Source organism: Manis javanica, chromosome 4, assembly GCF_040802235.1.
Source record: "Manis javanica isolate MJ-LG chromosome 4, MJ_LKY, whole genome shotgun sequence".
NCBI lineage: Eukaryota > Metazoa > Chordata > Mammalia > Pholidota > Manidae > Manis > Manis javanica.
The window spans coordinates 15948095-15972628 of record NC_133159.1 but is presented as its reverse complement, the minus strand read 5'-3'; the positions used below and the strand labels follow the sequence as shown (position 1 = coordinate 15972628).

Sequence of the window (24534 nt, the reverse complement as noted above, 5' to 3'; positions counted from 1 at the left end):
TATCAGTTTTTTGCTGTTACTACGATTCTGACAGCATGTGGGAGATGGTAGACGAACAGGAGTGGGTGACTTTTCTTTCTTTCTCTAAATTTGAAATCATGATGGTGGAAGGAGGGGCCCTCTCTAGTGGCTGGGTAGGGTGCTCCATGGTGAACTTTTGACAATCTGCTTGGACATTGGGTTGTATTCTTTTCTAGTAGCTGACTTACTGACATTTTTAAAATTCAAGTATCATTGATATACAATCTTATACTGGTTTCAAATACGTAACAGTGGTTCAACAGTTACCCATATTATTAAATCCTCACCCCCCACTAGTGCAGTTACTGTCAACATAAAAAGATGTTACAGAATCATTGACTATATTCTCATGCGGTACTGCCATCCCTGTGATCAGCTTATATTATGATTGAGAATTTTTGTGCACCGTTATCCCCCTCTCCCTCTCCCATGGTGACCACCAGTCACTTCTCAGTGCCTGTGAATCTACTGCTGTCTTGTTCATTCTGTTTTGCTTTGTTTTTATATTTCACAAATAAGTGAAATTATATGGTATTTGACTGACACTATTTTAATAGTTTTTTGGGGGGAGTTTTTTTTAACCTGCCCTGAGAAATTGAAATCTTTGGATGAAAGAGCCTGTTTTAATAGTGCTGAATGTTTTTTTTTTTTTTTGTATGTATAATTTTAATACAGGAAGGGAGTGAAGAATTGGAACCATTGATCAATCTACTACATAAGCCAAAAAAGGAAGTGGAGAAAAACTTATGTGACAGGAAAAAGCACTTTTTTTTTTTTTGAGAGGGCATCTCTCATATTTATTAATCAAATGGTTGTTAACAACAATAAAATTCAGTATAGGGGGGTCAATGCTCAATGTACAGTCATTAATCCATCTCAAGTCTAATTCTCGTCAGTCTCCAATCTTCTGAAGCATAACGAACAAGTTCTTACATGGTGAACGAATTCTTACATAGTGAATAAATTCTTACATGGTGAACAGTACAAGGGCATTCATCATAGAAACTTTCGGTTTTGATCACGCATTATGACCTATAAACAATCAGGTCAAATATGAATATTCGTTTGATTTTTGTACTTGATTTATATGTTGATCCCACATTTCTCCCTTTATTATTATTATTATTATTATTATTTTTAATAAAATGCTGAAGTGGTAGGTAGATGCAAGATAAAGGTAGAAAACATAGTTTAGTGCTGTAAGAGGGCAAATGTAGATGATCAGATGATCAGGTGTGTGCCTATGGACTAAGTATTAATCCAGGCTAGACAAGGGCAATTGCTGAATGTTTTATAGCAACTTGAATCTTAGAAGGATGAAAAAGATAAACCTTCCTGGTAAGAGAAGATCTCCAAAATCTTTCTCAAAGATAAAGAGCCTCTCTAGAGCCAGTAAACCTCCTTCAGGACAGTAACTGCACGTTGTAGAAGATGCTTAGCCAGGATCCTGATGCCTGGTCTGCCCCGTTTGCTGCGTGCTTAACTTTCTTTCCATTCCTTTTGGTCAGAAGTAAAAATTTCAAATATTAGGTTGTTAGGTGAATGAACATTTTATGAATTTCTTAATGTGAATATTCTCAAAGCATTTGTTCCTAGTAATTCCCCTACATCCTTAAAAAAAGATTTTAAGTAAAACTATGTACATAAAAACGTGATTTCTTCTTTCCCTCATTCCCCACAAAAAACGATGAGTCACAGGTATGTCCTGTTGGTTTGAATTCTGTAGCATCTCTTACCCCTGCTGTCATCCTGTATTTCAGATCCTCATTCTCATCTTTTGTAACAGCATCCCCCTTAAATCTCTCTATCTCACTGTCCCCCCTGCTCCAACCCACACGTGGAGAAAGAGCCAGGATGTATACTTTGAAAATCTCCTATTTAAAACAAAACAAAACCTTAGAAGCTTAAAACTTCTTACTAAGTAGGAAGAGCTTTGTAAGAAGGCCATTCATGGAAAAAGCAACATTTGAGGAATCTTCAGGTGATTCTGATAAGCTACCTTTGTTGAGAAGCATAATTAGAGGATTTGAAGAGACTGCAAAGTTCTAAATTTCTAAAATGTAAATCCAGTTGTTTTTCTTCTTAAAACCTTATACTGCTCCGTGCTGTTTACCAGATAACGTCTACGCTCTTAAATAATATTTCCATCTCCTGTGATCTGATCTAGCCCCTAACTTCTGCAGCCTTGCTGGCCTTCTCGACTGCCCCCCACGCCCCCAAAGCCTCCCGCTGTGCTGAATGAAGTGCAGGCGGGGAGTGTTCCCTGTGGGGCATGTGCGCTTTCACTGACCTTCCTCTAGCTTGCTTCTCCGCCGCTGCCTGCACGTGCTCTCCACTGGCCGGGATGCCCCGCAGTGCTCCTCCCACAGCTGGTGGATTCCTGCCTGCCGTTGGAGACGCGCCCTTTGGCCACGCTGCCTTCCCCCCTGTGAGATTCCTGCGGCAGCATCCTGTGCTTCGCGCCACCACAGCACTTACTTCTCTGATGTTACCTGTCTGTCACCTCATGGGCTGTGAGCCTGCTCTTTGGTGACTGGGGCTTTGCCTTTTATTTTTGTATCCTCAGATAATTTTTATCTGGGCATCTCTGACAGAATGTGTGAACCTGTAAAGTTTAGTTGCTATTATAAGATGATAGGTTCGGGTAACATAAAATGACATTGTTTACCTTTACTCGTGTGCTTGGTAACCGTCCTAGGGGAAGGCTGATGCAATGGCGTTCACTGATAGCACTTTGAAGCTGTGCAGGAGCCCTCTGTAAATAACCCAGGCTGAGTACAGTCACTCACTGGCTGTTAACCCAGTGCCACTTCCTTCCACCCTCGTTTTCGTCGTCAGCTCTCACTAGAGGTAGAAAAGAATGGTCTTACTGCCTCATATGTACTTAAGTGTTTTATAACTTGATCCCCAAGGGAACCCAATTAAAAAGAAATGCTGGCAGATAAAGTGTTCAGTTAATCCGGTCTCTGTGTTATAAATGAGGATGGAGACCTCAAGTATTTTGTTTTTAGGTTTGTTAGTCCCCTCCCTCCATGAATGTGTGCTTGCTTTTCTTACCTAATTCTAGGCATCAGTACTTTATAGAAAAAGTTTTTAAGTTAAAAATGAGCTGGCCTTGTTAGCGTGGTAGGTATCACGTAAGTCTCATGAAAATGATAGTTCCAACAGTGTGGAGTGTTTGGAGCACTTTTCCCAGTATTCCAGAGGAAACCTATTCGGTTTACAGGAGGGGATAGACCCAGATTACTAATGAACTGGTTACCTAAGCATTGTCTGTAGAACGTGTAAAGAAGCCCAACTCGGTAATGTATTTCACCATTTATTGGTGAACATTTTGGAAGAGAATACCATTTCTTTAAATGCTAGATTATAGAATTGAGTATAAAGCAGTTATTTTTGAATGGTATTTGAGGTTGTGTGAATCCTTTTCCCTTTCCTCTCTGATAAGTGTCCCCTTTTCTTCCAAGCAAAATCGTGGAGGTTGGTCTGGCGTTTTTTGAACCAACATAGGAAAAAGAAGAGCTTAGGATGTTGACTCAGGTCACTGAAATTTTGGAAAGAAGTTAAAAATCAGGCAGTGACCTGCTGTAGCTCCCCTCCCCACACCTGTCAAAGGATAGGGAGCCCTCAAATTCCTCTTTTCCTGTTGACATCTGTTAAGAGACCAGTTTGTCTATGTAACACAGAGAAGGCGAACAGTGAATCTGTGGCATCTTACTACACTGATGGACAGTGACTGCAATGGGGTGGGGTGGGGCTTGATAATATGGGTGAATGTAGTAACCACATTGTTTTTTCATGTGAAACCTTCATAAGAGTGCATATCAATAATACCTTAATAAAAAATTTTAAAAAAAACCAGTTTGTGCTTAATGAAGTAAAATGGTAGAGGGACAAGAATGATCTTAAGTAGAGGGGACTGGTTTGAAAGGGACTACCTGAACTCAGTTAGTGGGAACTAGCTAATCCTACGCAACTGTCTTCATGAGTGAGTGGGGACATTTGGAGTTAGTGTGATTTAAAATTTTGGAGGACCATTCAGACAGTAAGTTGCTTATTATGGAACCCAATATCAGTAATATTCAGTTAACTTGTTCAGTTTAGTTTGGGTTAGGTTTTCTTAGATTTTGTTATAATAATCTGAACTATGGATAAATTAAGCATAAATTGTTCCTGGATACTTATCTCCAGGCACCTTCAGGTCTGTTGCACCAGCTCCATTAGCTAAGAACCTGTAAAGTGCCTAGAGGGTGAGGGAAAGAAATCTTATTAACAGCGCTTTGTGATGAATGGTTTTGAGTAGGGCCTTTTTTTAAGAGGAAAATCTTTTAAGAGAATGATTTTAAATAAGCACTGAATGGGAGAGCTGTTCGCCAGGGTATTCCTGCAGTAAATTGTTAATTTAACACCTTCCTGGTACTTATGAATGACACAATTCCAAAATCTTAGCTCAGAATTACTATGGCATGGGTTTGGTAATTACTGTAAATTACCTTGAAAATACAAAACCTGTCAAGATTTGATGGGATTGTGTTCCTGGAATTTTGTGATAACTGAAAACTGGGTACTACATTTAATGTTTTAAATTACCCTTTAAGGATTAATTTAGCTGCAGCCCACTTTTGGTATAGTTTATCCAAATTAAAGTATTTTCTAATTTTCCTTGTGGCTTCTTATTCAAAGCTTTACTTTTTGAAAAATATGTAAAGGAACATCACCCCCTCCTCCTCAAGAAAAGGGCCATAATTGGGATCATAATGGCTAACTTTGTATCCTGTTTGTTTACAAGTCTGTCTTGAGCACAGTCACATGCCATTGAAGTGTTGCTTGGGAAAGTTTTCATGGCTACATGATATTCCATCATATGATTGTACACAGTTTAATATCCCTGTCGTTGCACAGGTAGCTTGTTTCTAAGCATAGTTTGTCTTTGAAAATAGTTGTTGACAGCTGTGTTTGCTTAGGATATGTTCGTTAAAATGGTGGTTTGAGTCAAAAGACGTGAAGACCAGTAGAAGTCTTTATGTTTATCTATACATACCTGTATATCTATAGTCAAATTGTTCTTCAGAAAGTGTGCTGCCTTAGGCAAAGCCTTAGTGTAGTTGGATCTTCACTAAGAGCAGGAAAGTTGGCATGCTGTCTTTCACTGATTTCTGCTTCGGTTCTCTGCATGATATGATGTCCTAAGAGCTAAGAAACTAAAAAGTGATGAGAAAAAAACAAAGCAGTGACTCTTTAAATGGCAGCCCAGAGGGTGTGAGATCACCACCTCCTCTCCCATTCAAGTAATGAATTTTCTTTGAACTGCATAGCAACTATGAAATCATTTATAAATTTCTGTCCATTGTGCTTGGAAGGCACACACTTAAATGACAGATCTGTGGAGATGTGTCAAATCAGAGCTGGCTGCATCTCTTACCTCTGGTAAGTATAGAAGGAACTTAGTCACTTGCACCCCTAGATACCTAGTCTGCTGTTTTTTCCCACTCCCAGTCAGAATATTTCTTTCTTTACAATTTTGGGAATCATTGTAGATATTTCCTTTTCCTTCTTGCATACACCATCTAATTGGTTCTCAGGTCCTATGGATTTTATCTCATTGATAATGCTGGAATTCAGCTTTCCTCCATTCCCATTGCCACTAAGTTGGTTTAGGACTATATCTTCCACTAGGAAAATTGTTATGTCTCACACTTTCGTTCAGCTTTGGTCCGTCATTTACATAGGTGCCAACGTGTTTTTCGCTGGCCTAAAATTGCAGCAAATTCACAGCTGCTTAGCATGTCTTACCAAACATTTTGGAACCTATCCTCTGCCTACTGCTTTAGCCACTTGGTATTCTGTTGCACAGTTGTGGAAAGGTACCCATTAGGATCATGTTCATCATTCTGTTTCATTGCTGCAGTGTCCTCATGTATTCTGTGGACATGTGCCCCAAAGAATTACTGAAACAAAATGTTGGTGTCATTTAACATCTTTTGAGACACTTTCTCAAGTTTTTCCAAAAGGGTTGTGTTTAGTTACTCCTCCTGTTAACCGAGTGAACAGTGACTTTCCCTTTACTCCAATTTCATTGGAAAATATTTGCTGATTCTGTAAGTGAAATTATCTTTCATGACTTGTAAAAATTTGTATTTCTCTCAAGTTGAGTGTTTTACTCCGTGTTTGTTAACTGGTATTCTAAGAAAGCTAGAGGAAGAGAAGCAAAACTCTTTTTAAGAATTAGGAAGTCTGTCAGACTGGATTGTCAGGTTTTAGAATGTTAACATAAAAAGCCTTAAGTCCCTCCTACACTGCTGGTGGGAATGTAAATTAGTTCAACCATTGTGGAAAGCAATATGGAGGTTCCTCAAAAAGCTCAAAATAGAAATACCATTTGACCCAGGAATCCCACTTCTAGGAATTTACCCTAAGAATGCAGCAGCCCAGTTTGAAAAAGACACATGCACCCCTATGTTTATCACAGCACTATTTACAATAGCCAAGAAATGGAAGCAACCTAAGTGTCCATCAGTAGATGAATGGATAAAGAAGATGTGGTACATACACACAATGGAATATTATTTAGTCATAGGAAGAAAACAAATCCTACCATTTGCAACAACATGGATGGAGCTAGAGGGTATTATGCTCAGTGAAATAAGCCAGGCGGAGAAAGACAAGTACCAAATGATTTCACTCATCTGTGGAGTATAAGAACAAAGGAAAAACTGAAGGAACAAAATAGCAGCAGAATCACAGAACCCAAGAATGGAATAACAGTTACCAAAGGGAAAGGGACTGGGGAGGATGGGTGGGAAGGGAGGGAGGGATAAGGGTGGGGAAAAAGAAAGGGGGCATTACAATTAGCATATATAATGTGGGGGGGGCACGGGGAGGGCTGTGCAACACAGAGAAGACAAGTAGTGAGTCTACAGCATCTTACTACACTGATGGACAGTGACTAATGGGGTATGTGGGGGGGGACTTGGTGAAGGGGGGAGTCTAGTAAACATAATGTCCCTCATGTAATTATGGATTAATGATACCAAAATTTAAAAAAATTTTAAAAAGCCTTAAGTATCAGTCCATTTTTATTAGTTTAGGACTCCTAGATACAGGTGATAAGAAACTTGAAACTAGCAGAATCATAAAGAAAATGACTCAGTTAAGGAATCAAGGGAGGGTTTTGTTTTGTTTGTTTTTTAACTCAGGGAAATTGGCCAAGTAAATCCTGGGTAAGGATAGGGCAGGGGTGTATATAGTTGGACCAATGAGCAATTCCTGATCCTATCCCTAGCTTCTCATGCAAATCAGCACGTTGAATACCTTCTTGGAGGGACAGCCACGCTTCCGGTGTCCCACACTGTTCAGAAGTGCCTGCTCCTGAAGAGGGGCTGGTTCCCTCCCACCCCTTTCCTCAGTTCCTGTTTGAATATCTCGGGAGAGTTTTGTGTGTTTGGGGGATGCCCTGGAGCTGCATCTCCCCAGCTCTTGCTGCAGCCACAGGAAGTTTGTTCTCAGAGAAGGGCCTGGAGGGCAGGGGGAGATGAAGAAACTCACCTAAAGTAATAAGTATCTGCCCCACAAAAGAGAAAAGCTCCTCTTAAGCCAAGTGATGTATAAGTGAGTGAGATATCAAAGCAGGAGAAGAACCAGAGTTGAGGCAGGAATCAGGTTGTCTGCGCTTCATGCTTGGTCTCTGTTTGTGATTGGGTTTTCTTTTTCTGATGACCCTATACAGGCAGAAGGAAGGAAGTCTGCAAAGAAGACCTGTAGGTAGTGGGTAGAGGGTATAGTTACAAGGTCATAGGAACTTTCTGTTTGAGAGAAGGTGAGTGGCGTCACTCTACCTGGATTAAATCAGGACTACATGTTGACCTTCCCAGTTTCACTCCTCCCTAGAAAGTGCCTGGATTTGCTAATGCTGCCTCACAGATAGTTGCTAAGGCTGTACACTCATTAAACAGCTAAGTCCTTCCCTGTGAACATGTGTCCATGTCTCTTGTTTCTTGAAACACTCAGCCTCCTTGATCTGTTGTTTCTTTTTTTACGTTTTTACGCTTTTGTAGAAATTCGTAACAAATGTCTTTCTACTAAAAGAAAATTGGTACAAACATGATAAATGGTACTTGACACCGTGGCCTACTCCTAAAGTGGATCGAATGGAGTTACAGGCATTTGGGACAAGGGAGGTTATCTTCCACGGGAACTCTAGCCATCTCTGTTGGCTTTGTGCTGTTGCTGCTTAGGTTGACTTGGAAGTAATAGTTTATAACTAGAAATGTTTTTATAGCTTAGGCTTCTTAGATAGATTGTCCACAGCTGCAAACTAGACAGCAATATTGGGCTCAGGTACCAAAGGCTTAGCCCCAATTGGGAAAGCTTTAATCCCTCAGCCTAAGCTGCTTCTGATGTGAGCACTGCCAGTAGCTTCTGGTTCTTACCTGAAGTGTGGCCATGAGGACCTGGAAACCATAGGTTCTGCCTGGGCCCGGTGCTTTATCACTGCCTCATCTGATCCACACACAGTTGGAGTTCAAGTTCATAAACGCTTATTCTGTAATACCCAGCCAGCAGTGAAATGAGAGCAGCGACAAAAGAAACAACACTAGCATTCTAAGGCCAGAAAATGTAAATTGCTCCCCACATCTCACATCTGTTTTGAAAGTCTTTTCAAGTTGAAAGAAATCTATTGTATGTAATTTTTAGGCCAGAGCTGTGTATATGTATTTGCTTTGTGAAACCAACTTTGGACCATGTTGAGTGTGTAGAATTTGTGGGAAGGGGGTGGGGAAGGAGGGGAGAGGACAAGGAGAGCCTACTTTCTGTTCATTTTCCTGTTTTTCTGTTGGGAACAGGAGACTGAAATCCAAAAGATCCGAAAGGTCCCACTGAAACTGGTGGAAGAAAATGGTGTGTGTGCGTTTGACCCACAGGCGAGTGCCTGTCTGTCTCCCCAGCCAAATCATGAAAAAGTCTTATCATCTTCCTTGTTCAAGAGCAAAAAGAGCACATAAGACTTGATAATTATGCCTTTGAAAAGTAGATCTGAAAGCCCGAGTACCTGCCTGTTTTGGCTTAGTGGTGCATTTTCACAGTAGCCATTGATACTGTCTTTTCTGGCTTTCAAGGCCTAGAGTGCAGTGCCGCTCACTCGCCTTTTCATACAAGGATCTTCCTAGTAGATCTTGGCCCCTATTTATGTATGTATGCATGTATGTATGCGTTGATATACACTCTTAGGAAGGTTTCACATGAAAAAACAATGTGGTTACTACATTCACCCATATTGTCGAGTTCCCCTCCATGCACCATTGCAGTCACTGTCCATCAGTGTAGTAAGATGCCACAGAGTCACTACTTGCCTTCTCTGTGCTGCACTGTCTTCCCCATGACCTCCCCACACCATGTGTACTAAACATAATACCCCTCAATCCCCTTCTCCCTCCCTCCCCACCCCTCCCCATTGGTAACCACTAGTCCCTTCTTGGAGTCTGTGAGTCTGCTGCTATTTGTTCCTTCAGTTTTGCTTTGTTGTTATACTATCTTGGCCCCTATTTCAAGGAAAGGTTATAGGTTATGTTCCTCCATCTCTGAACCCATTTGTTCCCTTATATTTTCTTGATTGAAGAGATACATTACTTCTGTCTAAAAGGAGAGTGATTTATTTATGTATTTATTTTACTGAGCGCACTGTGACTCCTTGTAGTAGTCCTTTCCCGTTAGACATGCATTACAGGCACAGAAAATAACTCCTTTTAGATCCTTTCCCTCACAGTGGATCAGTCCTACTTTCATTTCTACTTGTTATTTTCCAACCTGACTTTGACATAAACCTGACAAAACTGCTCTTAAATTGACCGTACTTGTTTCTACTTTTATTTTTAAATAAAATGAACCCTACAGTACTGATTAGAAATAACAGGCATAAGTCTAAACTTAGGTTTTTATATAGACAGGCAGGTTAGGGTTGCCAGATAAAATACAGGATAGTAGTTATTTGGATTTCACATAAATGACATATTTGCACTAACATGGTATTTGCTGTGTGTACTTTAAAGTTAAAATTAAATTTGAATTCAGCTGGACAGCCAAAGCTAGATAGCTTTTTTTTTTTTTTTTTTTTGTCAGCTGAGGGCCTAAAAGCAGTAACATGAGCACTCCTAGCAGTCAGATCTTGATTTCTAAGTATTCCTTACTTGAGCAATCCCAGGCTCCTGGAGAAAATGGCTAATTCCAAGGCTGGGCTGGGAAAGTACAAAATGAACACAGAACATCTTGCTGTGCCCAAAAAATAAAGGTGGACTGAAAGAATGATGGGGACATTCTTTAAATGGATGGCTTGAAGGGAGCTCCCAGTGGCCAAATCTGGAACAATTTGAGCAACAAAATAAATACAGAATTAGAACCTACTGAATAACATGGGAGTCCATAGTGGGATGTATAGATGGACAGGGTCGGATGGACGGATGGATGGATGGATGGATGGATGGATGGAAAATCTTCTCCTGAAGCCAATTATCAAAGTAGAAGGAAGACCAGAAGTAGAAAAACATTTGGCATCTATCAGGCAAGAATCATCAATGGATGCTGGTGTAGACATGTTTGAAGAGTAGCAGAATATTTATATAGTCTCAGAGTATCCTAGCACAAGTTGTTAATTAGTTACAGAAGGAAAAATAGTAACTTTCAGTAGATATAAATTACTTAAACAGACATCACCTTTACCAAAGGGTCAAAGTCAAGGCAATGGGTCTAATTGACAGCATGCACCTGCTGGTGCAAGGCACCTAGAGTGGCACAACACTACTTCTGCAAGATATCTACCAAAGTGAATAGTCTAAATCTAATTATGAGGCATTACCAGGAAGACCCAACTTGAGGAACTTTCTAGGAACTATGTTTAAGTAGAATATTACGAGCAATTATTTTCTTATTTTGGAATATAGTACATTCCAAAGTTGAAAGTCTGAAAGGCATAAAAAAAGGGAGCAACAAAGCAACAGAATTTGTAATTTTCCTCTCTAAAACTTGGTTCGCATTATCCCCAGTATATTTAATTTTTTTGTTGTAGAATGTATAGAAAATTGTTTCAGAAAGGTTAATCTGTATCTCTGCATGATATTTCTTCCTTTTATCTTTAGCCCGAGGCACACTACTAAATGAGCTTGCTAATAACTGTTCAGTTACTTGGCTTAGTTCCCCACCCTGCTTTCCTTCAGCATGGATATGTTATTCAATTGAAATGTTTTTGTGTTGAATTTGGGGTTCCCCCCATCCTTACTGATTTGTGTTTGTAAAACATTCATATAGACTGAGAATTCAGCAGTGTATGGGAGGTTATATTAAGAAAAGTCACATACACCCTCTATTGTATTATTTTATTTTGGTATCATTAATGTACAATTACATGAGAAACATTATGGTTACTAGACTCCCCCCATTATCAAGTCCCCACCACATACCCCATTACAGTCACTGTCCATCAGCGTAGTAAGATGCTATAGAGTCACTACTTGTCTTCTCTGTGTTGTACAGCCCTCCGTCTCCTCTTCTTCTAGTGCCCCTATGATGTGAATCATGTTCTGTTTGGATTGTTCACACAGCTCTCTCAATATTCTTTCATTCTTAGAGATCCTTTTTTCTCTCTGCAGCTTAGCTTCTTTGTGTTCCTCTTCTCTAGTTTCTATTTCATTTATGGTCTCCTCCACTGTATCTAATCTGCTTTTAATACTCTCCATTGTGCTCTTCAACGATTGGATCTCTGACCGGAATTCATTCCTGAGTTCTTGAATATCTTTCTGTACCACCAATAGTATGTTAATGATTTTTATTTTGAACTCACTTTCAGGAAGAGTCATGAGGTCCATGTCATCTTTCTCAGAAGTTATATTAATTTTACTTTGAACCAGATTCCTTTGGCTTTTCATATTTGTATATGGTGCCCTCTAGTGTCCAGAAGCTCTACTCTCTTGAGCTGCTCAGCCCCTGAAGCAATGTTGGGGGTCACAGGGGAGTGTTATTGGTCCCTAGGGGGAGGAAAGAGCTGTTTCCTGCTTCCCGATTGCTATGCCTGTCTCCACTCCTGAACCATGCCTGAACCAGTGGGCCGAGCACACCGGTATAAGCGTCTATGCTTTGCATTTGTAGTTGCTGTAGACAGATCTTCCCTCTGGCTGGCCTTACACCAGGGTAGGGCTTGCTGGTTTGCGAGCCAGGTGGGGCTGGCTGGGAGAAAGGCGCAGTAGGCTGCCTATCACAGAGGGGGTCCTTGGAGCTGTGTAGCCAGCCAGGGAGCTGGAGCACCTGGAAATCATGAAAGCTCCTAACCTGCTGGGCAGAGTGCACCCGGACAATTTTGTCTACCTGTCCTTTCTCCTGAGCTGTAAGCTCTGTGCAATCCTTGCCCCTTTAGCAGCCCTCTTGCTAAGGGCTTCCTTGTTAGGAAGTCTCTCAGACTGCCTGCCTTTCTTTTGTCCCAGAGCAGCCAGGTATGGATCCCTGCTTTCCACAAATGGCTGGAATCTGTCTCTCCAGTAATTCTGCTTGTCTTGCTTTCCAATCCCCTAATCATGAGAGTATCATGAAAGCACCATGAAATGTAGGTTTGTGCTCCCAGAACAGATGTCCGGAGTTAGGTATTCAGCAGTCCCAGGCCTCCACTCCCTCCCTGCTCCATTTCTTTTCCTCCCGCTGGTGAGCTGGGGTGGCAGAAGGGCTTGGGTCCCCCCGTGCCACAGCTTTGGTATATTACTCTGTTCCATGAGGTCTGCTCTTTTCTCCAGGTGTATGCAGTCTGGTGCAGTCCTCTTTCCTGTTTCTCTTTCAGGATTAGTTGTATTAATTATATTTTTGTATTATATGCGGTTTTAGGAGGAAGCCTCTGTCTCACCTCTCACGCCACCATCTTTAATCCTATGTACCCTTCAAAGACAATTTCTATTCCTTTTTCTCTCTCTTCTTCTGGTACCCCTATAATGTGAATATTGTTCCATTTGGATTGGTAACATTTCTCTTAATATTCTTTCATTCCTAGAGATCCTTTTGTTTCTCTCTGCCTCAGCTTCTCAGTATTCCTGTTCTCTGATTTCTATTCCATTAACAGTCTCTTGCACCTCATCCAGTCAGCTCTTAAATCCTTCCATTGTTTGTTTCATTTCTGTTATCTCCCTCTGGAATTTATCCCTTAGTTCTTGCATATTTCTCTGTAGCTCCATCAACATGCTTATGACTTTATTTTGAAATTTTTTTCAGGAAGATTGGTTATTTCGGTCTCATCAGGTCCTCTCTCTGGTGTTTAAGGGATTTTGGACTGAACCAGGTTTTTCTGCCTTTTCATGGCGATGGAAGTGATCGCCGGTGAATGGCACGTGTGTCAGCTGGGAAAACAAAGTCCCTTCTTGTTTACTGGTTGCCTTGCTTGTCTCCGCTGCCTGTGCCAGTCAATTGCACACAGGGAGCAGCCTCTGGGTTGATCCCCTGAGCTCCTGTGGACAGGGTGGCCCTTGGGATGGCCTGGGGCATTGGCGGGGGTCACAGGCAAGTGGCACATTTTCTCTCATGAGAATGGCACCACTTCGTGTTTTTGGGACTCTGCGCTAGTCTCTGTAAGATAAATTTTAGCCGAAATAAGCAGGCGAAGAGAGGCAACAAAGGGCCAGGTAGTTTGAGTGCAACTCCCGGGTGATGTTCCGCGGTCTGGGTATTACAGGCCGGGGAAGTCACACCCGGTCAGGGAGGTGGGGGCTTATAAGGGGTTAGGAGGGGGAGGAGTGGGCAAGCTATCCTAGGGGGCGTGGAGAGGTATGAATGGCTAAAGGTGACATAATAGACAACTAGAAACTTTTTTTCCTTCCAAGTGGGAGGAGGCTGACATCCGGGTCTTAGTTAGCACATCAGAAGGATGGAATTCAGGAAGAGCTGTGCCCTTTCCATATAAGGCACGGACCTTGGGGTCTGGTCTGTTCTCCCCCTATGGCATCTCTCTGTTCTGTTTACATGTCTTTGTTTTTCCTTCCTCCAGCCTAACAGTCTCCACTTCCTGTTCCGGACACCCGCACACAGGGAGCAGCCTCTTGGTTGATCCCCTGAGCTGCCGTGTATGTGCTGGCCCTTGGGATGGCCTAGGGCACTGGTAGTGGTTGCAGGCGATCAGCGTGTGTTCGCCGTGAGAACAGAGCCCCTACATGCTTTGCAGACTCCATGCCAGTTTTCTCTGCCTGTGCCGGTCAGTCACATGCAGGGGGCAGCTTCTGGGTTAATCCCCTGAGCTGCCATGGGCAGGGTGTCCCTTGGGACATCCTAGGGCACTGGCAGGGGTTGCAGGCGATCAGCGTGTGTTCACCGCAAGAGCAGAGCTACATGCTTTCTGAACTCCATGCAGGCTTCCTCTGCCTGTGCCGGTCGGCCGTGCACAGGGGACAGCCTCTGGGTTAATCCCCTGAGCTGCTGTGGGCGGGGTGGTCCTCGGGATGTCCTAGGGCACTGGCGGGAGAAGCAGGTGAGCAGTGCATGTTCACCGCAAGAATAAAGCCCCTTTGTGCCTTCCAGACTCTGCACTGGTTTCCGCTGTCTGTGTCGGTCAACTGTGGGCAGGGGGCAGCCACTTGGTCTGGCCCGGTTAGCTGTGTGCTGGGAGAAGCCTCTGTGTGGCTACTGTGGGCGGCGCTGCTCTCTGGCTGGTCCTCGCCAATGGCGGGTCAGCCGGTTTGCCTGCAGTGCCGGTGGGGGGGAATGAACGGCAGGTTGCTGGCAGATGTAGATGTAACCTGGCTGGTGTACTGTATCTTCTGTTAACTCTTTTTGGAATAGTTTTATTTGCTGTGTTTTCAAAGTATATGGTTTTGGGAGATTTCTACCACCCTACTCTCGCTGCCATCTTGAGAATCAAAAAGCCACTCTTAATGTACTGCCCCACACCCACTATTTTTTTCTTCACTCTAATCCCACTCCTGCTGGCTAGGTAACCAATTTCATTAGTCTCTGGTTGATCCTTTTTGTTTCTTTTTGCTCAAGTGAGTAGATGTATGTATACTTATTGTATGCATATATATGTATGTCTTATAAGCAAAATAACAATCTCTAGATACTCTTCTGCACTTTGCTGTCTTTATTTACTAACATATCCTTGAAAAGAAATTGCACCACATTCCTAGAGATCATCATGTGTCTTTCATTTTACTGTTGCATAGCACTCCCTTATGTGAATGTACTGTGTCCTGTTCAGTCATTTGAATTGTTTCTAGTATTTTGCATTTACAAATAGTGCTAGTACGTGTGTTTTCACACTGTTGGAGGTGCATGCATCATCAGGGTGAATTTTTTTTCAATGTATCATTGATGTGCAATCTTACAAAGGTTTCACATGAGCAGCATTGTGGTTTCAACATCAGGGTGAATTCTTAAAAATGAATTGCTAGGTCAAAAGCTAGCTGTATATGTAATTTTGTTAGAAATTGCAAAATTCCTCTCCATAAAAGTCCTGCCGGTTTTCATTCTTATTAGTAGTAAATGAGTTGTTTCCCCCACACTCACAAACCAAGTGTGGTGTTACACTTTCTTGGTTTTGCTAATTGCATAGATACAGAATATGTGAAAATTGGTATATCAATTGTAGTTTTCAGAAATGTTTTAATTTGCATGTTTCTTATGGAAGTATGGTATTTTAAAATTATACAATACTTTTTTCTTAGACGAAACTGCAAAGGAAATCCAAATTGCTTGGTTGGGATTGGTGAGCATATTTGGTTAGGAGAAATAGATGAAAATAGTTTTCATAACATTGATGATCCCAACTGTGAGAGGAGAAAAAAGGTAAGCTATCTTTTTTTATGTGATTTCTATATGGTGTTCCTGTGTTTTTTATTTTATTTTGTGTCCCTGATCAGAAACCATTACTGATTTTAGGTAACTTATGTAGGTTTAAGATAAGTAGTAGAGTTTAAGACTATAAACTGCTTCATTTGAAACAGTTCTTAATGGTATACATTAAAATAGGTAGCTGTGTAGTCCAGTTAGCCTTTAAATAAAAGTTTTAGTTAAATACTGATTTCTATGTTTACTTTAACATTGGCATATTTTATTTTGAACTCTTTTTAAGTCTCTTTAAGGAAATGGTAGATCGAGGGAATATGCTGCCATAATGATACCACTGGTTTTTGGGGGACGTGTATTATTATATATTATGCACAGAACAGGTAGTTTTACTTTTTTGTTTTTAAGTAACCGTTAATATTTTCTAAACCTAATGCCTGGCATTCACAAAATAGTCAGCTGTATCGATATTGTCTCTATGAAAAAGAGTCAGTTTAAGTCCAGGAATTCTCAATCTTCGGAAGAAGTTGCAGACAACTCTGTTGTGTGCGCCCCCCACTTGCCTTCTCCCAGATCTATAGGACGAAAAGGAACTTCTCTGGAAGTTTTGCTTTGTCATTCTTGTGAATGCTGGCAGTTCAAGAATAGAGCAAATCAAAAACCTATGGGTGCATGTTCAGAACTGATTGGTCCTTGAGCCCACTGTTTTAATTTTCAATACAAGTGGCTAGAGAAGACTCAAGAGGGGCGGTGGTGTTGTCCTAAGGCTTTTTTCCACTCCTGTAGTCAACCCAGATGTGTCTTTGATGAAATTATGTTTACCTCCAACCAAGAGGGGCATAACCATGTTGGTTGGGGTGGTTTTAAAAAATCTTTAATCTGACATTTATATAGAAGATAAATGCCTCTTGTTATTTTTTTGTTTAAAGGGAAATTGATTTTGTAATTGTAAATCTTGTTGTTTTGTAGAACTCATTTGTGGGCCTCACTAACCTTGGAGCCACTTGTTATGTCAACACGTTTCTCCAAGTGTGGTTTCTCAACCTGGAGCTTCGGCAGGCCCTGTACTTATGTCCAAGTACCTGTAACGACTACATGATGGGAGATAGTATCCAGAAAGAGAAAGGTTAGTGGGAATGTATTTAGTTGGGTTCAGTTCGGACTATATTGGCAGCTAGATCACTCATGAACCAAACAAACAGGAAACTAACTTGTGAGTGCTCATTATGTGCCACGCATAGTGCTAGGTCCTTTCTAAAGATTGTTAGGATTCTAAATAGTTTTGCCTGTTTTCTGTGTGTTTATCATTTACATGACTAATATCATTACATGACTAATATTCAAGTGAAGGAGATATATTTGATTATTCTTAGGTAGTTTACAGCTATAATTTCTCTGGGCGATATGCTGTGATTATAGTCCATTAATTTCTAATGATTGATTAAAAATCAATCAATAAAGCAGACAAGGTTACTTTTTGCCTTGTTTGAGAGAATAAATAATGTAACTACAAATAATTTTTTGTCCTGATTTCCACATAGGCTGATAGTTGATAACAAATTCTAACAAATTCATTGACTTTGAGTGTAGACTCATTGCAAATTTAGGAAGAATCAGTTTTAAATTGTTCCTGCTAGAATTTCTTAGTTTTTTTCATGCATAGTATGTAGACTGTTATCCCTAATTGATAATACTGTCTAGTAGATTATTCTCTTTGAGATGGAACTTTCATAGAAGAAACAGGTATTTCTCCTTTAGAAAGCTGGGGGCTCAAGGAAAGTGAGTGTCTTAAGATTATATAGGTCTGGGAGCTCCAGGTTGGGAACTGTTGATTCTTATTCTCCTCTGTAAATTCCTTGCTGTCTTTTATATGCTCTGATTTGGACACATGGCTCCTGTCTTTGACTCTGATAGATAAAAGAGTATTCATAAGTCCTGTATCTTCCTGGAGCCTCCAGACAATGGGTTATGCTTTAGTCTTGGTCCTTGTTAATTATAATGTTTGCGTCAAAACACAGTGCTTAAAAATTCTTGTTTGTTCCCTCAAAGCTTTATTTCTATAGTTCTGAATATTTAAACTTACGCTAATAGTATATTAAGTATTTAAAGTAATAGTTATGTAAAGATGAGTAATGTAAAATGGATCGTTTAAAATTTTTAGCATTGCTTTGCTGAAGTATAAGCTTACCAATGAGAAGAGAGCTAAATAACAAGTAAAAACTTAATTTCCTTTTTATAGAATGATGTACTATGGCCTTTTTAGGGTGTTGTGGCTTTAATGTGTATCTTTAAGAAATGTTTTTAAAATTTCTGAACACACAGATTTTTGTATTTCGCCCAAGTTCTTTACCTTGTTCTCTGATGAGAGTGTACATTTCTGATGCTGTCTTACCAAGCTCAGTGCAGTGTACTGGAAAGGGTTTACTTTGGAAAAGATGGCATCTGAGTTCCATTCCCAGTTCAACCACTCTTTCTGTGCCAATAGGAAAACCAGCAGACTATGATCTGTTTAAGACCTCGTGGAGTGTCTGTCTATAAAATAAGGGTTGGAGTAGATAGAAATTTACTTGAATAGCTTTTAACAGCCTGCAAAGCCCTTGTACCCCAGGAAGTAAGATTTGTATCCTTTTTTTTTTGCAGCTTGTACTTTTTTTATTGAAGTATAGTTGATATACAATCTTATATTAGTTTCAAATATACAACATGGTGGTGGTTCAGCAGTTACCCACATTATTTCACCCTCACCCCCTACTACTGCAGTCACTGTAAGATTTGTATCTTTACTTTACAAATGAAATTGAGTTCCTGAAAGTCACAATTGGTAGCAAAGAGAGAACCCATTCAGAGTCCAGTCGGGAGATAGAAACTACAGGATAATTTGAAACAGAGAAAGAATAGGGAATTATTAGCAGGAAATTAGAGTACTGGGGGAATTGGTGAGTAAGAATTAAAGAGGACTTGATAAAATACAGCAATAGCAGATTCAGGGAGCAGCCACTATGCCTAGGGCTGAAAGAGAACACCTAGGGGAAGTCAGGAAGTCCCTTACCCCTTCTGCTCAGGCTGTGATCAGACATATGTGGAGAAAGCACTGCCAGGGCTCTCACTGCATGGCCAGAAAGGTGCTGAGATGCCTGCTGAAAAATGTCCACAGGGGTGCGCTGGGCTTGAAACTCCCTGCTAAGTCACCTGAGAGGTGCCCAGGACGTCATTTACAGGGTGGTCATTCAAAAGAAGTGCCTCAGCAGAGGCATTCCACTGTGGAACCACCAGAGGAGGTGTTGGGAGAAGCTGCCATCTGCTGTTGGCTGCAGGAACCTGGAGTCCTAAGAAAGCTGTGCTCTGTAGGAGCCTGGTGAGACTGGCACAGCTGAACCTCCCAGTGCCCTCTACTGACAAGACTTAACTTTGCACTACCCGGCAAAGGAGAAATATTTGCAGAGCTCATCTCTGCTACCACAGAGCAGGCAAAGAAGGGTGGATTTGGAGCTGAGGCAATACGATAACTGGCACAGATGCTAATACTCAAGTCTTTTAGGGCTCTTAAGATCCATTAAGCTTCCTGTTTGCATACCTTCCCCCAACTCATCAGACTTGCAACTCTAGTAGAAGTCTAGGATTTTTAGCAGTGCATCATCATGCCCTTCATTCCAGTGTGAACTGCTATGCTTGAGATCCCTGTCACTTGATCTGTTCGTGGTGAGTCCGTATTAATGAAATTATATTAGAGTATTTGGCCATCTTACCCAAATGCTAAATGTAGTATGAGTTTTATTACTGGAATGGATGTTTCAGTGTGGTTTTACACTCTAGGACTGTAGTCATGATCACTGTTGTTGTAATGCATATGTAATGCTTGCCTTTAGGCGATGTATTCAGACAGCATGGCCGTCTCATTACTTCCAAAAAAAATGTGATTAGTAATTTGCTTAAAGTTTTAGAATTGTAATAAAACACTAACACAGTTTGGATGTAAGGGTGTTTGAAAATGTTCTCACATGAAGAGGAAGTATGTATTTTAAAAAAGAAAAGTAGCAATCTTCAAAAAACAAACATGTATATATTTTTTTAACAGATTATGAGCCTCAAACAATTTGTGAGCATCTCCAGTATTTGTTTGCCTTGTTGCAAAACAGTAATAGGCGATACATTGATCCATCGGGATTTGTTAAAGCCTTGGGTTTGGACACAGGGCAACAGCAGGTAAGAGCCTTTTATTTATTTTTAATATGAAAAGGTTCTGAAATAGTCCTTAAAATATAGGAGGAAATGAAGTGAAATACTTTTTAAAAACTAGTGTTTTTCTAGTTTGAATTAGAACATTTATTTACTGTTCAGTATATTACACATTTTCTTTGATCCCATTTCTGAAAATTGTTATGTGTGCACAAAATGATTCAACATAACTCTAGTCCTTGTTCGAAAATGCTAAGTTCAAAGTACAGATAGTTCCTGGAATGTTTAACTTAAAACTATTTGTTTCAGAAATTGAAAAGCAAGATATGATTTTTTTTTTTTTATTAATCCAAACTTGTAGGATGCCCAAGAATTTTCAAAGCTCTTTATGTCTCTTTTGGAAGATACTCTGTCTAAACAAAAGAATCCAGATGTGCGGAACATTGTCCAACAGCAGTTCTGTGGGGAATATGCTTATGTAACTGTGTAAGTGCGCTTCAGCTTCTTCGTGGTACATTTTATTCTGAGACAGTTGTTCATGTTATCTGATTTTCAGTTCAGTTCCAAATTAATAGCTTTAGTGGATTATCATGGGACCTGAAATATTTATAGTAATACATTTCCATGGGAACATGTAAACAACTGACTTGATAATTGCAATTGAACCCAGCCAGGTGTTGGGAACTGTGTCTGGTTGAGCTCTTGCCATTTATCTTATAGCTATGGTATGAGCTGAAAGAGTTAAGATTGGAGCTGGCTAGAATACTAAATGTAATATACCTCTTGAAATTTTGCTTAATCATGGCCTCACCAATCACTTTCTGCTTTTACTTAATCTTTCTAATATACATAGTATAGTAATTTCTGTAAAGGAGAACTAAGGTATTAAATGCTGCTTACCATATTTCTAGGATGTACTACAGTAGAACATAATTGCTTTTCCTCCTCTGATCTTAATTTTATCATTCTGTTTTATTATAGTTGCAATCAGTGTGGCAGAGAGTCTAAGCTTTTATCAAAGTTTTATGAACTGGAGTTAAATATCCAAGGCCACAAACAATTAACAGATTGTATCTCAGAATTTTTGAAGGTATTTAAATTTTGATGTATATGTTGTTTCTGCTTATGAACAGTTAAATGCTATTCTGAATGGTTTTTCAATTTAATGGATAAATTTCATTACTTCGTCTTTTTTACATAAGAAATGTCTCAGTTTATGTAATGATCTAGAAGGAACTTAAAAGTTTTTAAAGTATTGAAGCAGGCTCTGTCTTAAAATAACTTTTGGCTGTTTCAGGTTATTTTACATGTAAAGTTATGCATGTTTGAAAATTTGTGATAGGGGGTAGTAGAATATTTAAGGAAATCTACATTTTGTTCCCAGGTTAATTTGCCTTTTCATTTAATGAGAACTAGAATGTGTTAAATGCAACTGTTGTTTTACATGAATATGCTCATTATTTAACCCCCTCCACTTCATATTTCTACTTTATATCTAGATTTATGTAAAGATGTGGAAGTGTGGTTCCCTTTTGTTCTAACTGGAAAAGCTGCTAAGCGGAAACCTTTGTTATCAAGTAGGAACACACATAGCATAATAGATGAGCTTATTTTATAGTTTCCTTTCTTAAAATATTTTGTACTTTTCCTACTCCTTTAGCACAATCATTAGTGTGCTTGAAGTACTCATTATTGAATTCATTTGGCTAAATATTTGTTGAGTGCATAGTGTGTTCAGGGCACTCTTAGCTGCTGGGGATAACCACAGTAAGCAAAACAGACAAAAATTTGACTTTGAGGAGCTTGTAGTGTAATGGTGTGGGGACCAGGGAGGGACATTAAATATGAGTAAAATGTATAGTGTGTCAACTATAATAGATACTATGGAGAAAATTAAAGCAAGGGAAGGGGGATGGAGAATGGTTTGGATGAGGTTGAGGTTGGTTGCAATTAGAAATAAAATGATTGAAGTTGAAGGAGTCAGACGTGCAATAAAATAGTGAAAGAGTGTTCTAGGCAGATGAAGAAAGAGTGCAGAGCATGAGATGAGAGTGTGTGTGGTAGTTTGAAGAACATCAAGGAGATCGGTGTGGCTGAAGTGAGTAAGGAAGGGAAGAAAGATGAAGTCTCTAGTAGAGGTAACTAAGGACCATGTCAGATAGGGCCTGGTAGACCTTTGTCAGAAGATTGACCTCCGCTCAGAGAAGAGATGCCACCGGAGGGTTGTAAGCATAGAAGCGATGTAATCTGTTTTAACGGAACTCTGGGTGCTATCTTGGCTAGGCTGTAGGTGGGGTGAGGGCAGAGAGGAGTTGAGGGTGGCTTAGACCAAGGGTTAGCTAGGGTGGTGACAAGTAGTGTTTGGATTTTAGATAGAATTTTAAAGGAGAGCTGACCCAGTTTGCATATTGGGTATGGAGAGGAAGAAAGGAATCAGGATTCTCAAGGTTCTGTGGCCTGAGTAACTGGAAGAATGGAGTTACCCTAACTGAGCTGAGGATTGTGGGGAGAGTAGATTTGGAGACATTGGGAGTTTGCATTGGGGCATGTTATATCTGAGAGGTGTGGTTCATCTGAGAGGTGGGAAGTAGGAGCTGGATCAAATCACCAAGGGAGTGAGAGAGAAGGATTAAAGACAGCCCTGGGGCATTCAGACATTAAGAGAACAAGGATAGGAATGCTGAGGAGGGGGACTGGCCAGTGAGTTCAGAGGAAAACACGTGAGTGTGGTATCCTAAGCCAAGTGAATAAAATGGCACCAGTATTATGTTCCTTAGAGTAATCTGTATCAAAAAATTACTATAAAAACATAAAGGAAAAAACTTAAAAGAAATCACCATTAGCTTTACCATTGAGTTTTCCCATGTTCCTCTTTTAGCTTTGTACTATGAATGTGGTTTAATAATTTCAACCATGTGTGTGTTAAAATATATACATTTTAACACTCCAGTGCCCATATGTAGTTCCCACACATTTTCACTGGTTTTAAATTAATTTTGCTGCATCAAAATATGAATGATAATTTTTTCTAAAAACCTACTTCCTTAGGATTCACAGAAGTGGGATTTTCAGGACAAAGGACCTAAAACAAGCATCTTAAAAATGGTACATTTTGGAAGGAGGCATGTCAGTTTTAAATCATTCTTTACAAATCAGCAACGGCACTGCTGCATAGTGCCTTTTATCTTATGTGTCCTTCATTATTTATAGTAGCTTGATTTTAAACAGTTTGAATGGCAGCTAGTAATTAAAATGAACTTACACTTTACATCAGAGATTTGATCACTTAAAAAAAAAACTCTTGGACTTAATAATTTTTTTAAAACTTAATATGTCCTATTCCTGATCAGGAAGAAAAATTAGAAGGAGACAATCGATATTTCTGTGAAAACTGTCAAAGCAAACAGAATGCAACAAGGAAGATCCGACTCCTGAGTCTGCCTTGCACTCTGAACTTGCAGCTAATGCGTTTTGTCTTTGACAGGTAAACTGTACACATAGTAGTGTTTGTTGCTTATTGTGGGCTAATGTGTGCAGATTTTCCCATAGTTAATGCAATTGCTTACAATTTGTAACTCCGGAATTGGGGAGGAAAAAAGTGGAGCCTGTCATTTTGAAATGCCAAATAATTCATGATTTTATCATAAAATTCTTAAATCAGCCATATGTAAGTGAGAACTAGAAAGTAGGGAATCCTTATTTTTATTCTAAGAAATTACCAAAAACCGCAAAGGAAAACAAACATGTAGGTATGAACTGAACTATTGTGTTCTGTATTATTGTATAAGAACTAAAGTAGATTTTCTGCTTGTTACAATCCTTTCACCCACTGTGGAAATATATCTTTCATTTTGTAATTAAAACCAGGCAATGTTTATATGTGTGCAGTTCTTCTGTAAAGCAGGAACATTGTGGCTTTCATTTGTGATTAAATTAGAACTTCTGGAAATGTGTATTACATTTGGAATCAGTATTTTAAATTCATACCTTTTTAACCTATTGATGACTTTTTTTTTGCCAAATTATAAGGTAGTATTATGTTTACTTCTAATCCTACAGGTTTTTGAACAAGATTTGCTAAATGAAATCTACTCTGCTTCTATTGAGTTTATTAAAATAGCTGATAGAGCTTATACATTGTTTTATGATTATTGTAAATATAATTAGCTTTCCTCTTGGTTAGGCAAACTGGACATAAGAAAAAGCTGAATACCTACATTGGCTTCTCAGAAATTTTGGATATGGAGCCTTATGTGGAACATAAAGGTAATTTTTTTTTTTTTACTAAGCAGTGATAATTGTAATGTTCAGAGAGTGTAATCATGATCTGCTGTGATGAATACAGAAGAGCAGTTTATTACTAGATTTTATTTGCTAATCTCTGGGAACAAAGGCTTTTTAGGTGAGCCAAGGTGTAGCTTGTTTTCTGTAAGTATGTAACAAAGATTGGATGGTTCATCAATAGCTACATAATTAAGGGTACAAAAGAATAAAAAGTGAAAAAGATATTTTACTGTTCTGAACCCATACCTGATACCC

At 39.7% G+C, this 24534-nt stretch overlaps 1 protein-coding gene across 11 annotated transcripts in view; it reads left to right on the top strand.

Annotated features, from left to right (window-relative positions):
• Nucleotides 1–24534, top strand: part of USP48 (ubiquitin specific peptidase 48) — a 95227-nt gene that overhangs the window by 12204 nt on the left and 58489 nt on the right. For all 11 annotated transcript variants that reach the window (XR_005056388.2, XM_073233356.1, XM_073233358.1 and 8 more), the window contains exons 2-8: nt 15699–15819; nt 16789–16945; nt 19895–20022; nt 20357–20481; nt 20977–21085; nt 23346–23479; nt 24179–24261. Coding sequence is in view for 10 of the 11 variants with exons in the window: in XM_073233356.1 (XP_073089457.1) it covers nt 15699–15819; nt 16789–16945; nt 19895–20022; nt 20357–20481; nt 20977–21085; nt 23346–23479; nt 24179–24261 (857 nt within the window). In the remaining variant the exon portion in view is untranslated. The remainder of the gene's footprint in view (nt 1–15698; nt 15820–16788; nt 16946–19894; nt 20023–20356; nt 20482–20976; nt 21086–23345; nt 23480–24178; nt 24262–24534) is intronic.